This window comes from Macaca fascicularis, chromosome 17 (genome assembly GCF_037993035.2).
Source record: "Macaca fascicularis isolate 582-1 chromosome 17, T2T-MFA8v1.1".
In the NCBI taxonomy this organism is placed as follows: domain Eukaryota; kingdom Metazoa; phylum Chordata; class Mammalia; order Primates; family Cercopithecidae; genus Macaca; species Macaca fascicularis.
Genome location: NC_088391.1, coordinates 26,036,709 through 26,050,479, shown reverse-complemented (window position 1 = coordinate 26,050,479; position 13,771 = coordinate 26,036,709). Strand labels below are relative to the sequence as shown.

At 42.3% G+C, this 13,771-nt stretch overlaps 1 protein-coding gene across 4 annotated transcripts in view; it reads left to right on the top strand.

Moving 5' to 3' along the window:
- Positions 1–13,771, top strand: part of HTR2A (5-hydroxytryptamine receptor 2A) — a 115,743-nt gene that overhangs the window by 43,703 nt on the left and 58,269 nt on the right. For 2 of the 4 annotated variants that reach the window (XM_065533229.2, XM_074022002.1), the window contains exons 1-2: positions 8,795–9,261; positions 12,158–12,358. In XM_065533229.2, coding sequence (XP_065389301.1) covers positions 8,850–9,261; positions 12,158–12,358 — 613 coding nt within the window. In that variant the 5' untranslated portion in view covers positions 8,795–8,849. Of the gene's footprint in view, positions 1–7,670; positions 8,084–8,794; positions 9,262–12,157; positions 12,359–13,771 lie in introns of those variants that run through there. The other 2 variants (XM_005585829.5, XM_074022000.1) reach the window with 2 other exon arrangements.

Here is a 13,771-nt window from a genome sequence, read left to right as displayed (position 1 = left end):
AAACTGCCACTCACCACAAAGGAAGGAGAGCACCAGCGTGAGTCAAGACCAGGGACGCCATTAGGCCATATTGTTAACGGATCATTGAAAGCAGCAAAGAGGTTAAAAATCTATCCTCTGAGTAGAGAACTCTCGTTATTTTCATTTTAGGTGTGTCTTCTTCCTCCCATAGGCTGCTTTTCTCATATAGCTGGTTTGATAACATTGGTCCAAAAGGCTCCTCTTTTCCATGGGAAGTACCTGAACCATCAGTCTCTCCCCATCCCTCTCAGCATCAAGTGGGAACAGGCATGGGCTCAGAGGACAGATCTAACAGGCTGCTAGCCAGACCCTGACCAGGAAAACAGAACCCTTACAACCCAAATGGTCCTGTCTGGTTCACTACATGCCCGCTTTAAGAGTAAGAGGTAAATGTACCTCGAATATCCATTCAGTCACAAACACCTGACAGTTGGTGCCGCAACAAAATTTGGGATCCTGGCCAAATAGCTTAAGTTTCAACCAACAGGCATCTGCAAAAATCGGTGAGGGTAATTCTTTGGGACTAGCAAAAATCTTTTGCCTCAAATAGTTCTACGCTTTTCTTATAAGAAAAGTAATCATCTTGCTCTATGATGATCTAAGTGATAATATATTCATTTCTCCCAAAACCTAGGTGATGCCTGGTAGTAAATTAGATATTTTGGGAAACACACTTTTAGATCACTGACTGGCTGAAGTGCTATTTACCTCCAGAGTAAAAATGTAAAAAATGACCTCCCTGTGACCTCAAAAAAAATGTGATGCCTCGTGAAACAACCAAGTATGACTCAGACACCAGAGCCAATGTGGCTGAGTAAAAACACAACAAAAAATAGACAAGGTGAAGAGTACCTTCCGCTAATAGGTAGTCATTATTTTACGGGCCTGGGCAAAACACATTTATTTGGGAAAGGGTCCATTTCCTATAGTGTCAGTGAAGCTGGTAAGTCGTGTTGCTCTGACTCCCTGCCCACAGGGACAGCAGGGTGACCCAGATTGGCTAACTTGAGTACTCTATTCCCCTAGCTATCATGATCATTTCAGGGATGGGCATGTGGGTCTAACCAGCGTCTTGTCTGCAAGTGAAAAATACTCTCTTGCAGAGTTAAATCCTGTTTCACAGGCTGCAATTATGTAAAATCAGAACTGCCAACCACCACCTTTTCCAGTTACATGAAAGAAGCCATCTATAGAAGAGAATCAGGTCAGCGAAAGGGAAGCAGATTCTAGAGGTAGCAACGTAGTCCTAATAAGGTCCTTTCAGCCACTAGATCCAGCCATGCCTTAAGTTAGTCCCACCTGGGACTTGTCAATTACTTGCACATCTCCCTTGATCCTTTTCGACTTGGATGTCTGCCATTTGTCTATAATAATCCTGAATAAAACAACTGCCACACCTAACAAAAACAAGCGGTTTAAAAATTTTAACTTAAAGCCAGTCTGTCTCAGTCATGATTAAAGTATAAGGTCATCTCTCACCCTTTTACCTGAACTTATTTTAAATATTTTTGAAATAATTATGTTTATAAACACATGCATGCTTCAGAATATTTACAAAATTCAAAATCAGCATTGAAATAAAAAAAAATCACAACTCCTTGACCCAGAAGATATCACTGTCAACATATGAATGTACTTCCTTCTAGTTTAGAACCAGGTATCCATGGTTTTTTAAAGCTGAGAATATGGACTATAGAGCTCATTCTTATTTAACATTAGCTTGTGCATGATTTCCCACATAATGAAATGCTCTTCAAGTATTATGACTCTTAGCAGCTTCACCATATTTCATTCGGTCTCTCTCCTCGAGATATTTTCTTATCTTGGCTCCTAGAACACCACATTCTTCACTTTTCCTCCTTCCTCACCAACCCCCAATCTCCTCTGCCACATCTTTCTTATCTCCCTTACCTTAAGTGTTGAAGAAGCTCCAGATTCAGTCTTTAAACTGCTTCTTCCTCTACTCGGATATTTAGGGAATCACATTCTACCTCACAGCTTTCAAAATCATGTATATACTGACAATTTCCAAATTTATATCTGCATCCTGGACCTCTGTGCTCTATTTCAGACTCTTATGTTCAATGTCTTATAGACATAGTTATTTGTCTTATACAGACCTCAAGTTAGCATATCCAAGACTGGTCTGATAATCACCCCAAATAAGCTCCCACTGAAGCCTTGCCTATTTCTGTTAAGGACAATGCCCCATCCTTCTAGTTGCTCAGATCTAAAACCTTCAAAGTGACGCAGTTCTCTTCTTTCTCTCACGTCCCATATCCTATCATTACCTGTCATCAAGTTCTGTTGGCTCTACCTTTAAAACTTACGCAGAATCTGACCATTTCTCACAAACCCACTAGTACTACCCTAGTGCAAGTCACACCATCTCTCACCTGAAACTGATGTTCTTGCTTCTATCCTCCCCCTCCCCTCTTGAACCCATTCAGTTGGGCTGTTATTCCAACTACTCCACTGGAACAGCTCTTATCGAGGCCGCCAAAGACTACCATTTTGACAAATTTTATGGTGATTTCTCAGTCCTTATTATACTCAGTCGATCAGGAGGCATTTCACCCAGTTGCACACTCATTCTCCTTGACGGTCTTTCTTTTACTTAAGGATTACAGTTTCTCTTTGTGTCTCTCCTAACTTGCTGGGTGCCCCTTTTCAGTCTACTTGACAGGTTCCTCCATACTCTCTGACCTAAAATATTGGAGTAATCCATGGCTCAGTTCTCAGACCTCTTCCCTTCTTTATCTCCACTCACTCTTTAGATGATTTCACCTAGTATCATACCTTAAATACCAGTATGCCATTGGCTACTTGATGTCTCTTCTCTCAACTCTGTACTCTTCCATGCTACTGCCAACTATTTCTTGAACAAATGAAGGCAGGAACTATGCTCATCTTCATGGTTATACTCAGCACCTAAAATACTGCTTGACACAGCAGTCAATTATCAACTATTAAATTAATGAAAATTGTGCAACTCAATGCCACTGAGAGAAAATTAAAAAGATAGATGACAGTCATTAGCTAATTTCAATTAGTTTTTTTTTTTTCAAATACAAGCCAGTGCCATAACAGAAGGCAGTTCATGATATTGTTTTCCAAGTATACGTTGGTCAGATGGTCTGGCTTGTTCCAAACCTGAGAATCAGAGCACCGAAAGGAAGTGATAGATTAAATGTCAGTAAAACCTCTGTTAATATTTTTTTCCCTCATTCTCAGGCCATTAGTAATGTTTGAGCAGCAGAAATCTTAGAGACATTCTTAAATATCATAGAGTAAAATAATTCTATGCTGCAAATTCATAACAAAATCAGGTATAATCAATTGAGTGAAGGTTAAGGTTAGCACTGTCTTGAAAAATTAAGCAGCTTAAAAAGGACAGATGTAACAAAGAAAAGGGACCGAGTCTAAGTTCCTTTGAACAAGAAAAAAAAATAAATGTTGATATCCCAAATGTCCACGCCATTTCAGTTTCTCAGACTACTATCCATTAAATAATTTAATCACAGCGACATGGATGAACTCACGATACACTGTTAAGTGAAAGAAGCCAGACATAGAAAACTGCAGAAGATGCTAGTCTTTGCCTCCATTAGGAAGGAGGGTCACATGTTTCCATTTAAGTTAAAGTCAAAAAATAGGAGGGTACTTTCAAAAATGATGAAAATGATGGGTATCTTAATTTGAGTGATGGTTACATGGGTGTATGTATTTGTCAAAACTCAGTGAATTGTATACTTAAGGGCATTATAATAAATTTAAAATATAACTCAATTTAGACAAAACAAGTGTCCTTCAGTGTGTGTTCTGGAAGAGGAGGAATGAAATAGATAAATATAAACAAATTTCCTTACTGCAGGATCTTTCACAGCGTTTAATATGCAATTATGCACTGTATATTTCTAAGAGGAGACTATACGATACAGTAATGTTCCAGACTTACTTGGTCAAAGAACTTTTTTTCCTCATATACATTGACATCTATAAGGCACTACAGTTTCAGAAACCCAATAACTTTAGCCTGGAAAAAATTCAAACAAGGGCTACAAATACCACTGAAGTCATTAAGAAAAAAATTAACATCTAATTTTAAGCAATGACTTTGTGGTGAACCTTCCAGAATGAACTAGTTATAAAATGTATTCCCATATAAGGTCCAATTAAGGACTAGAGAAATTCTGCCCAAGATAATAACTATAGTTCTGAAATTGTTGACCTTAAATTCCTTCTGGCAGTAATTAGATAACAAAGCCAGATGTATATTGAAGAACTCTAAGCTTATGGCAAGGAAGCATCATTCATCATTATATAGACAACACTTACCTATTTTGTGTAAGACATCCAACTCAGCCAGAGATGTTATTCAAGGCATTAAAACACAGCTAAAGATGATAGGTCACAGGTTGAGCTCCCCAGGAAGCTGACTCTGTGACTGATGTGTGTGCAAGAGGTTTGTGTGGGGAGAGCTCTCAGATCAACACCGACAAGGGAGCAAGAGAAGCCAGACTGGACAAGGGGGGAAATTTAACCTGGATTTGGCACAACAAAGGCCTCAGTGGATCCCATAGAAGCACTGGAACCAAAGTTATTCAGCCATCAGGCAAGAGGGCCAGCCCTTTATATCCTCTCCTCACAGCAGACCATTGTCTGCATGCTGGCCGTCACAGAGAAGGGGCATGACCACTGGCAAGTTGGCCTCCTTGGCTGAGGGGAGTCTTCACAGAAAGAATGGAGAGCCAGCTGCCAATCCTTCAGCAGCAGGGAGCCTGAGTGTCCCAGGTCTGAAGCAGAAGCTGGGCGATACATCACAGCGCACACTACAGCAGCCAACACACACTCGTTTCACCAAACTCACAAGGGGCATCTGCCCAGCAAGAAACCATTCCTACCTAATCTAACTCTCATGCTATTAACCAAGAAGCTCTGTAAAAGAATCAGAAGCCTAGATTGTGCCCCTACTACTTTGTCCACAACAAGTATTCATAAAATTGCAACAAAAACTACAAATAATCTTACATGGTTGCCAAAAAAGTATTTCCCAGTGTAAACCACATAAGAAACACTGATTAGTTTTGACATGACTAGAAGCCTAGCTGTTCTTCATGAGACATAATGGACTGAGATCGTCAGAATTAACAAGAAAATCTGTAAAATTTAACCTCAGAAAACTTTTGAATAACTTCCACACACTGGAGTACTTCTTGTATCACATTTCCCTTTGTTCTCTTTAATAAAATTAAATTGGTATCCCAATAAAGTAACAAGAAAGAATGAGAGGTTCTAGGTTTCTCCCTGGTTCTCCTTTTTAACAATCCATTCATCTTAATTTATGCTAATAACAATTCAATCAGAACACATCTATTGAGGACCTTCCATTATGAGATACCATGCTTAGATACCACATGTGAGGTTTATGAATTGCATCTGGGTGGATAATAGTATAATATAGTTGTAATAGACATTACATCTATATTAAGGGCATAGAAATGAAGTTCAACATCTGATAGAGAAGACATTTACACAGATGTCTGTCATGCATTCATTCAACAAACATACTTAAGCACTATGTGCCCAGCTGTGAACAAGATAGACACAGTTCCTGCCTTTATGAGGCTTACATGAGATGTGATGTGTTAAAATAGAAGGCTGCAGAAGATGCTATAGTCTTTGCCTCCACTGGGAAAGAGGGCTAAGGAAAGCTTAGGAACAGTAAACTTAGTAAGAATAATAGCAACTAGCCTTTACTGAGTGCTTAAAATGTGCCAGGCACATATGTAAATTTATTTGGCTTTCACATCAATCCTCTGAGGTCTTTTAATTATTAATATTCCCTACTTGCAGATGAGGAGACTTAAACACAGAGATTAAGTAGCTTAATCAAGGTCACGCAGGTGATGAGTGATAGGCCTGGGATCCAGAGCTGCTCTGGAACTCAGCAGGAATTTGCCAGCTGGACACACACACACACACACACACACACACAAACACACACACACACAAGGAATGATAAGAGCACTCCAGGCACAGGGAAGTACAAGTACAGAGACATAAAAATGGTCAGAAACATGTAAGTTCAGTCTGCATATAGGCTGACTGGGAGAGTAACCAGAGTCCAGGCCCACAAAGTGGGGCAAGCAGGGTACAGGTAGATGAAGAGAAGTGTCATGTGCCCCACACGGAAGGGACTGCAGGAGTGCAGGCATGGGAGTGATGCCAATTCTGTCATTAAATAGTATCAGTAAGAATATCAGTAAGAATGAAAGTGACTGACATTCCTTGAGAACTCCCTGTAAGCCAGACATGAGCCAAATACTCACACACATTATCTCATTTTAGCTTCACTACAATCTTATGAGGAAAGTACCACCATTATCCCATTTTACAAGTGAGAAGACTGAGCTTTAAAGGGAGCAACTAGATGATGACAGGTTCTACTGTTTATGAGTTACAGAGCTAGGATTCAAAACCAAGGAACTCTAAGGTCTGTGTTCTCCGCTGCCTGCTCGCCAGTGTGCACATTTGACATGGAGGGGTAGGAGGGTGGCAGGCAGGGCAGTGAGGGGGACACTAAGGCACCCACCCAGGAAATGGATGGCCCAGGTCTCAACCACAGGGTGCGAGCTGCAGGCTGCAGGAGAGGACATGTGAGAAATATGCATACAGAGGTAGCGCTGGAGACTACGCTGGGATCTGGCAGACAGAATGAAGAGTTATAGATAACAGCAGCTGTCTGAAGAGGTGGTGATTCCATCACGCAAGTGAATGGGTAGGAACAAGCACTGAGAGCAGGGCAGGGGGATGGAGAGTGAGGGAAGATGCTGAGGTTGAGGTCTCATAGGCTACCATGGAAGGAGCCAATGGGCAGCTGGAGATTTAAGTCTGGAACTGAGGGAAATAATCAGCTATGAAGGTACAGACTTGGCCACAAACATATTGAAGCCATGAGAGTAACTGAATTTGTCTAGGGAGAACGTGAAGAACAGAAGGTGATGGAACTCTAGAAAAACCCAGCTATTGAGGAAAATATTTTCATGCCTGCAGAAATAGAGAGATCGAACTGCTTCCTTGAGAAACCTACTTGGGAAAGGGCTTTCTTCACAAGTAAGGCAAGTTGTCATTACCGGTGGGGGAAAAAGTTGGTACTGCAAAACCAACTTATTTCCTACCACATGTGAGGTTTTGAATAACATCTGGGTGGCATACTTCTGCTGAAGAAAATAAGCCAGTTCAATGGCATCTCTATTAAACAAAAATAGTGCTAATAGTGTATCAGAGTTATCACCATAGATGTGCCTGGCCACCCTGAGCCCATGTGGCCAACGTCAGTAATTCCACTCTGGACACAAACACTGTTGGCTTTGGATGGAAGTGCCGGACGCTCACAGCACTCCCAGGACGTACTGTTTTTCAGCCTTATTTATGTTCTCTCTTCACCCTTCAGCCTAAAAAATGACCACAGTGCCACTTACCCACCTTAATGGGAATCTGCACGAAAGGCCATTTCTCCAGTTTCTCTCTCTCAAAAGCAAAGGAAAACTCCCCAATATTAATATGTAGCAAAAAGAGGGAGAAGAAAAAGCCTATTTGGTCCGCCCTCCTGGCTGTTGCTACCTTGCAGCTTATGACATACACATAGAGGGAGGTCTGATGAAGTGAACGAGGCAGCCAGAGAGCTACTCCATTCCCGTGGAAACCAGGAGTCCCTTGGTGCAGACAGCTCTTCCTACTTTCCCGTGCAGTTCTTTTGTGTGACTTTGAGGGGCTCGTGAATGATTTCTAAATGTGTGCCTGCTGAGGCGAGCCGCACAGGGAGGGAGGAACCCAGCCGAGCCGTGCCAGAGGAAGCCAACAGGATCCTAGCAGTGCGGGAGCTGGCTCGGCTCTTGCATGCAGTTTTTGAAGTCAGCAAAACAGAAACCAAATTACTATCATATTATGCTGGTGGAAGCTCAAGAAGAGGGGACTCTACACCAGTTTAATTACTGTGAAAGATACACTTGTTATTCTGTGACTCGCTGCATCTCATGTGTGGACCCTGAAGACAAATGTAAGTTCTCGTGCCGCTATATTTTATTGCTATGTAATTTTCTTTCCGGTTTGAAATCATGCTTGGCCAACATGTAATCATTTCAATGAGAATTTCTAGTGAGCAAAGTTGTCTGCTAATCTTTACTTAAGACTTTTTTGTTTTCCTTTTATTAGCTAAGCAACATTGTGGGAGCTGAAATTCCTGACGGCAGCTGTGGCAATTCAGCCTAAGAATGGCTGAGAACTGTAACCCAAAGTACATCCAATTACTATGGGATTAACACTGGATGTATTTTTAATTGACTTTCTTAATGTAGAATGTGTACATCCCCGCTGTTTCTGATTGCATGCTATTTTAATAATACTGTGGCTAAACTAGTACTATCGGCATAACCAACAAAATGAGATATAAACAAGAGTCCCAGTAGTTATAAAACTTTTCTTCTTTGTCCAGGACATTTATCTCCCCGAATGCTCAAAAAAACCTGCAACCTCTATGCTAAAAGTTCATTCTGCTTTTTTGTCCTCGCTTTGCCGAGAAAATAATAAAATCAAACCGTGGACTCTCCTAAAATTGTGAATGAAGAAAACTTAGAGCCACCACAGTTCGGTTCTTTATCATTGTAATAATTGTAATAATGGAAGACAAAAATCCAGCCCCGGGAGACCAGCATGTACACCAGTCTCAGTGTTACAGAGCATGGGGACATCAAGGTGAATGGTGAGCAGAGGCTATAACGTGTTAGTCCTTCCACACCTCATCTGCTACAAGTTCTGGCTTAGACATGGATATTCTTTGTGAAGAAAATACTTCTTTGAGCTCAACTACGAACTCCTTAATGCAATTAAATGAAGACACCAGGCTCTACAGTAATGACTTTAACTCCGGAGAAGCTAACACTTCTGATGCATTTAACTGGACAGTCGACTCTGAAAATCGAACCAACCTTTCCTGTGAAGGGTGCCTCTCACCATCGTGTCTCTCCTTACTTCATCTCCAGGAAAAAAACTGGTCTGCTTTATTGACAGCTGTAGTGATTATTCTAACCATTGCTGGAAACATACTCGTCATCATGGCAGTGTCCCTAGAGAAAAAGCTGCAGAATGCCACCAACTATTTCCTGATGTCACTTGCCATAGCTGATATGCTGCTGGGTTTCCTTGTCATGCCCGTGTCCATGTTAACCATCCTGTATGGTGAGTGGCATTAGTTTCCCAGCTGTACTCGCACTGGTAATAAAGAGCATGTGCATGCCATCAGTAGATGAGATGGGGCTCAGGAGGCAAACAAATGATAAATAGAAGGCTTTATTTATAGACTAGGGTCTACTATGTTACTTATATTTTACTCTTAAAATGGGATTTCACATAAAAATCAGACAGTCTATGACCTGTGATCATTAGAGAGTTTCGTGCTTTAAAACATGTACATCCTGTGTAAAAATGATCATTGGAAAGTTTTATGCTTTAAAACCTGTACATTTAATGTAGACATTTTTATAAATTACCCCGATGCAGTCATAAACCAGTAACTTACCCGTCATTCTGAATCTACTTGATTTTTGCTCCTTTATATTCCCAACCAATATTCCAGCCTTCAGGACAGAACAGTTTCATCTTTGTCACACAGTTTTCAGCACTTCTAATGGAGTGATAAAGCCTTCCCAATTACCTTGAACATTTGCAGGGAGGACATTAGTGGTGCAGTAGGTTTTATGTTAAAATATGCAGAGTCTCCATTAGAATAAATGAATTACTCCAGTTTTAATTGTTCCCTGCCCAGAGAAGCTAATTTGGAAATGTGCCTTTGAATTATATCCTCAACTCTTTAAAAATGCGTATGCATACACTCCTCCCGTCTGGTTTGGAGGAGGGTGGGAAACAAATGGGAAGGGATTAATCTTGCTTTCTTCTCAACAGAGTTTGAAACAGTCAAACCTCTCAGCAAGGGACCAGAATGTGATATTCTTTCCAAATTATGAGTAATACAGCCAGATACCTCCTTAAAGGAGAGAGAGACTATTGTGACTGCTGACACAGGCACGAGCAGCAGTCACCCCAGAGCTTAGAGACAGGTTATGATAGCTATCTTTAAGGGGAAATTTTCTGGCCAAGTCTTAGGGGCTAAGATTTAAAAAAAAATCAACCCAGCCCTGGAGAGTGTGAAGAAGGCAGGCGGTAGGCAAGGGCGAGCAGGCGCCAGTTTGCACAAAGCTGGTAATTCTCATTGCAAGTCCAGCCTTCGCTTGACCATTTAAATGCCACACCAGAATGATTTCATTAAATTTGCCTGTCCTTTCCCCGGCATCCTGGGGAAGATTCTCCCCTTCCCAAACCCCCTCCCCTAGGGGGCAAACTCCAGTGGGGGTAGGAGGAGTGACAGAGCAGGAACCAAAACAGCAGCTGGAGGGTGGGGTGACCCCAGGCGTCACCCGCTTGGGGAGCAAGGGCGCCCCCTGGCGGCCGCCACTCTGAGCGCAGCCTGTTCCCTCCGGAGCCCCGCCCCTCCCTGAGCTGCTCCTCCCGCCTCGCCCAGTCCACGGGGCGTGGGGCATGAGGCTTCTCCCACAAGGAAATGCCCCCTCCTTATCCCGCATCGGAAACACGGACTGAGGCCTGGGCTGCCTGCTTGCGGAGAAAACCCCTCCGAGGGCCATCTGTTTCGAACAGAGAGAGTGTGGTTTCCCCCATCAGGCGCTGCAAAGGAAAAGGCTTTCATTTCAGCTCAAGCTCTTTGCAAATAATCTAAGTGAATGGATGTAAATTAGGCTTGTACGTACGCTCTTTACTTATCTAAGTATCTCCTGTGGCATTTTGGTAGAGAGTGTACGTTTGCGTTGGAGTTTGTTCAGCTTTGTGGGTCTGTAATAAGAAAAGTGGACTTTCATATTTTCCTTCTCACATGCAGGCAGATCTAACTCCGCTGCTTATGCTGTGATCAAAACTAATTAAAGTTTATATAACTGCTTGATCTACCTCCAAAACACAAAACCAGGACACTTTGTTTATGTCCATAAGGCACACTCTAACCTTCCTCATACAGCAGGTGACCTGCAGTGTCTCTTACATTGGAATTGTCTGGGGAGCTGGGAAAAGGCTTTGCAAACGCTTTGACATTTGATGTCCACCTCAGCCCACCCTCCAAAGATGATTTAATTGGGCTGGATTTGGCACAGGCATCAGGACCTTCTCTAAAGCTCTCCAGCTGATTCTGATGTGCAGCCAGGATTGAGAGCCACCACCCTAAAGCAGCTGTTCACATAGCTTGGTCCCTGGACCAGCAGCATCCGCATCACCCTGGAGCTTGCTAATTCAAATGCAAATTCTACAGCCTGCTCCAGACTAACTGCATCAGAACCTCTGGAGGGAGGTCCAGCAGTAAGAGGCGTGGCAGAGTCTGATGCTCACTAAAGTTTGAGAAATGCTTCCCTAAAACAAAGCTCAGAGCAAGGACACCTTCCTTTATTTTTCTTCACCCTTGTCTTCACCTCTCCCTACACATACCCTAAATTTGAGTTTGGCACCCAAAGCATTATTAGATCATTATTTTTCATTTTTACAAATAGACATATTCACAATCTGAATTTTTAATCATTTAGTCATTTGCACCAATGCAATTTATTGCCATCACTGTATGGGACTGGATGGTTATAATAATGACTAAGAGGTGAGATTAACCTCAGGGAAATACAATCCAGAGAATCTGTGACTAAATCCTGACAGTACAGGGTGAGAGGTGCTCCAGAAGAGGAGCCAAAACACAACTTTTGACATAAGCCATTAAGAAAAGTTTTGCCAGGTGTAAGGGGGAAGAAAGAGAACCCCCAAACAGAGACAATCTGAGTTTCCATGCCACACTCACATCACTCCAGACGCTAGAAATTTTCAAACCCTGCATTCATCAGCCAGTGCTAGCTTATCATATTTAAGTACAGTCGCCAGTGGGCTTTTTTTCAAATACTAAAAATATATTGTGCTGTCCCCTTTGCCATCACCTGTGCCTGTCCCAGAGCTGGAAATTGTCATAGGGTAGGGATCCGCATGCTCTAGGAGGCACAAGGTTGCTCACTGACACCAACCTTCTGCCTCGTAGGGTACCGGTGGCCTCTGCCCAGCAAGCTTTGCGCGGTCTGGATTTACCTAGACGTGCTCTTCTCCACGGCCTCCATCATGCACCTCTGCGCCATCTCGCTGGACCGCTACGTCGCCATCCAGAATCCCATCCACCACAGCCGCTTCAACTCCAGAACTAAGGCATTTCTGAAAATCATTGCTGTTTGGACCATATCAGTAGGTAAGTGGGAACATATTTCAGAGTCTCATTTGAAATGACAGTTCGTGCTTTCTGAAAAGACTTGTTCCATTTTGTTGTACTGAAACCTGACATCCTCAATCTACTGTTTTGGGTGGTACAAGATACGTTACAACATCGTAATTATCAGATTCGCTTCAGGAAAGAAAAATCTGTTTATGTCACTGGCTGACAACATCAATTTGTATTGCTTTGCACAGGCAAGACTATAAACAGTAGAGCCAAAAAAAAATCAGAAATAACTGTGTTTTCCCTATTTCTTACTTTCAAATCCACGACTCTAATTATTGGGTTTCCCAAAGACCTCAACTTTTATAATCACTGGACTTACGGTCAACGTAAAGATGCAGACCACTGTGTTAGAGAACATAAAGCCTCTGGGCTCTAGAGAAAGGTACCATGTGCTGAAGCTTGGAGGGGAAAGGTGGGCCAGAGGAAAGTGCCAGGATTTGCTTTGGGGCAAGGCTGCTTCTCAGTCTGCCCCGGTGTCCTTAATGACCTTCCTCCTTTTATGATACCACACACCAAAGGATTTCAACCCGCTTCTGTTAAGTTGATCACATACATTCATCTGTTGCCAGTATTGATCTTCTGTCACACACCTAACAGTGAGAAAAGCCAAGGGAAGGGAGGCTAAGGGGCAGGTCTCAGGCAGTGAAGTGCATTGTATCTGTCAACCTCGGCGGCTTGGTTGGTAACCAAAGATTCTCTGACATTCATTTTAAAATCCAAAAGCCTGTCAGGCAGGAGTGTTGCACCTGCTTATGGCCACGCTGGTGCCAGCATCTGCTAATATGAGAGACTATGGGATTCCGCCGCTTGAAATCAAGGGCTTGAGTGAGCTTATCCACAGCATTGGATAATAGTACCAATAATAAGAACCAACACAATGATACAATATCTTGTGTTTTTTAGTTCCCATTGTTTACTTTGCTGCTAGCAACGGGAACTATTATGCAATTTGAAGAGCAGGTAGCTCCATCTTATAGAAGAGGAAAAACTGGGATTCAAAAAGCAAAATGAGCCGTCCAAAGCCCCACAGCCAGTAAGCAGCACAATGAGGATTCTGTTGAATTCTGATGGGAACATCTGATGGAAACACTAACAAATCACACTTGTGTCGCTTTCAAATGTTTAAAAAGTCTTACCTACATTCTGTTTTAAATTTCCCATTACAGTTTGAGACAGAAGATTCTATGGTGCTTATTTGATAAATGAGGGAACCAGAGTACAGAGGTATTGTGGTTTATTGGGTCATATCTCCAACATGCAGCAAGACTAGGACCCTAAACTTCCAGCACCAAGCCCTGTTCTTTCTGCACCGTCCTTAGGAAACAGTTTTTGCTCCTAGAAAATGCTTGTAGTTTCTGGGACTGTGCAAGTTGGACTCATTCT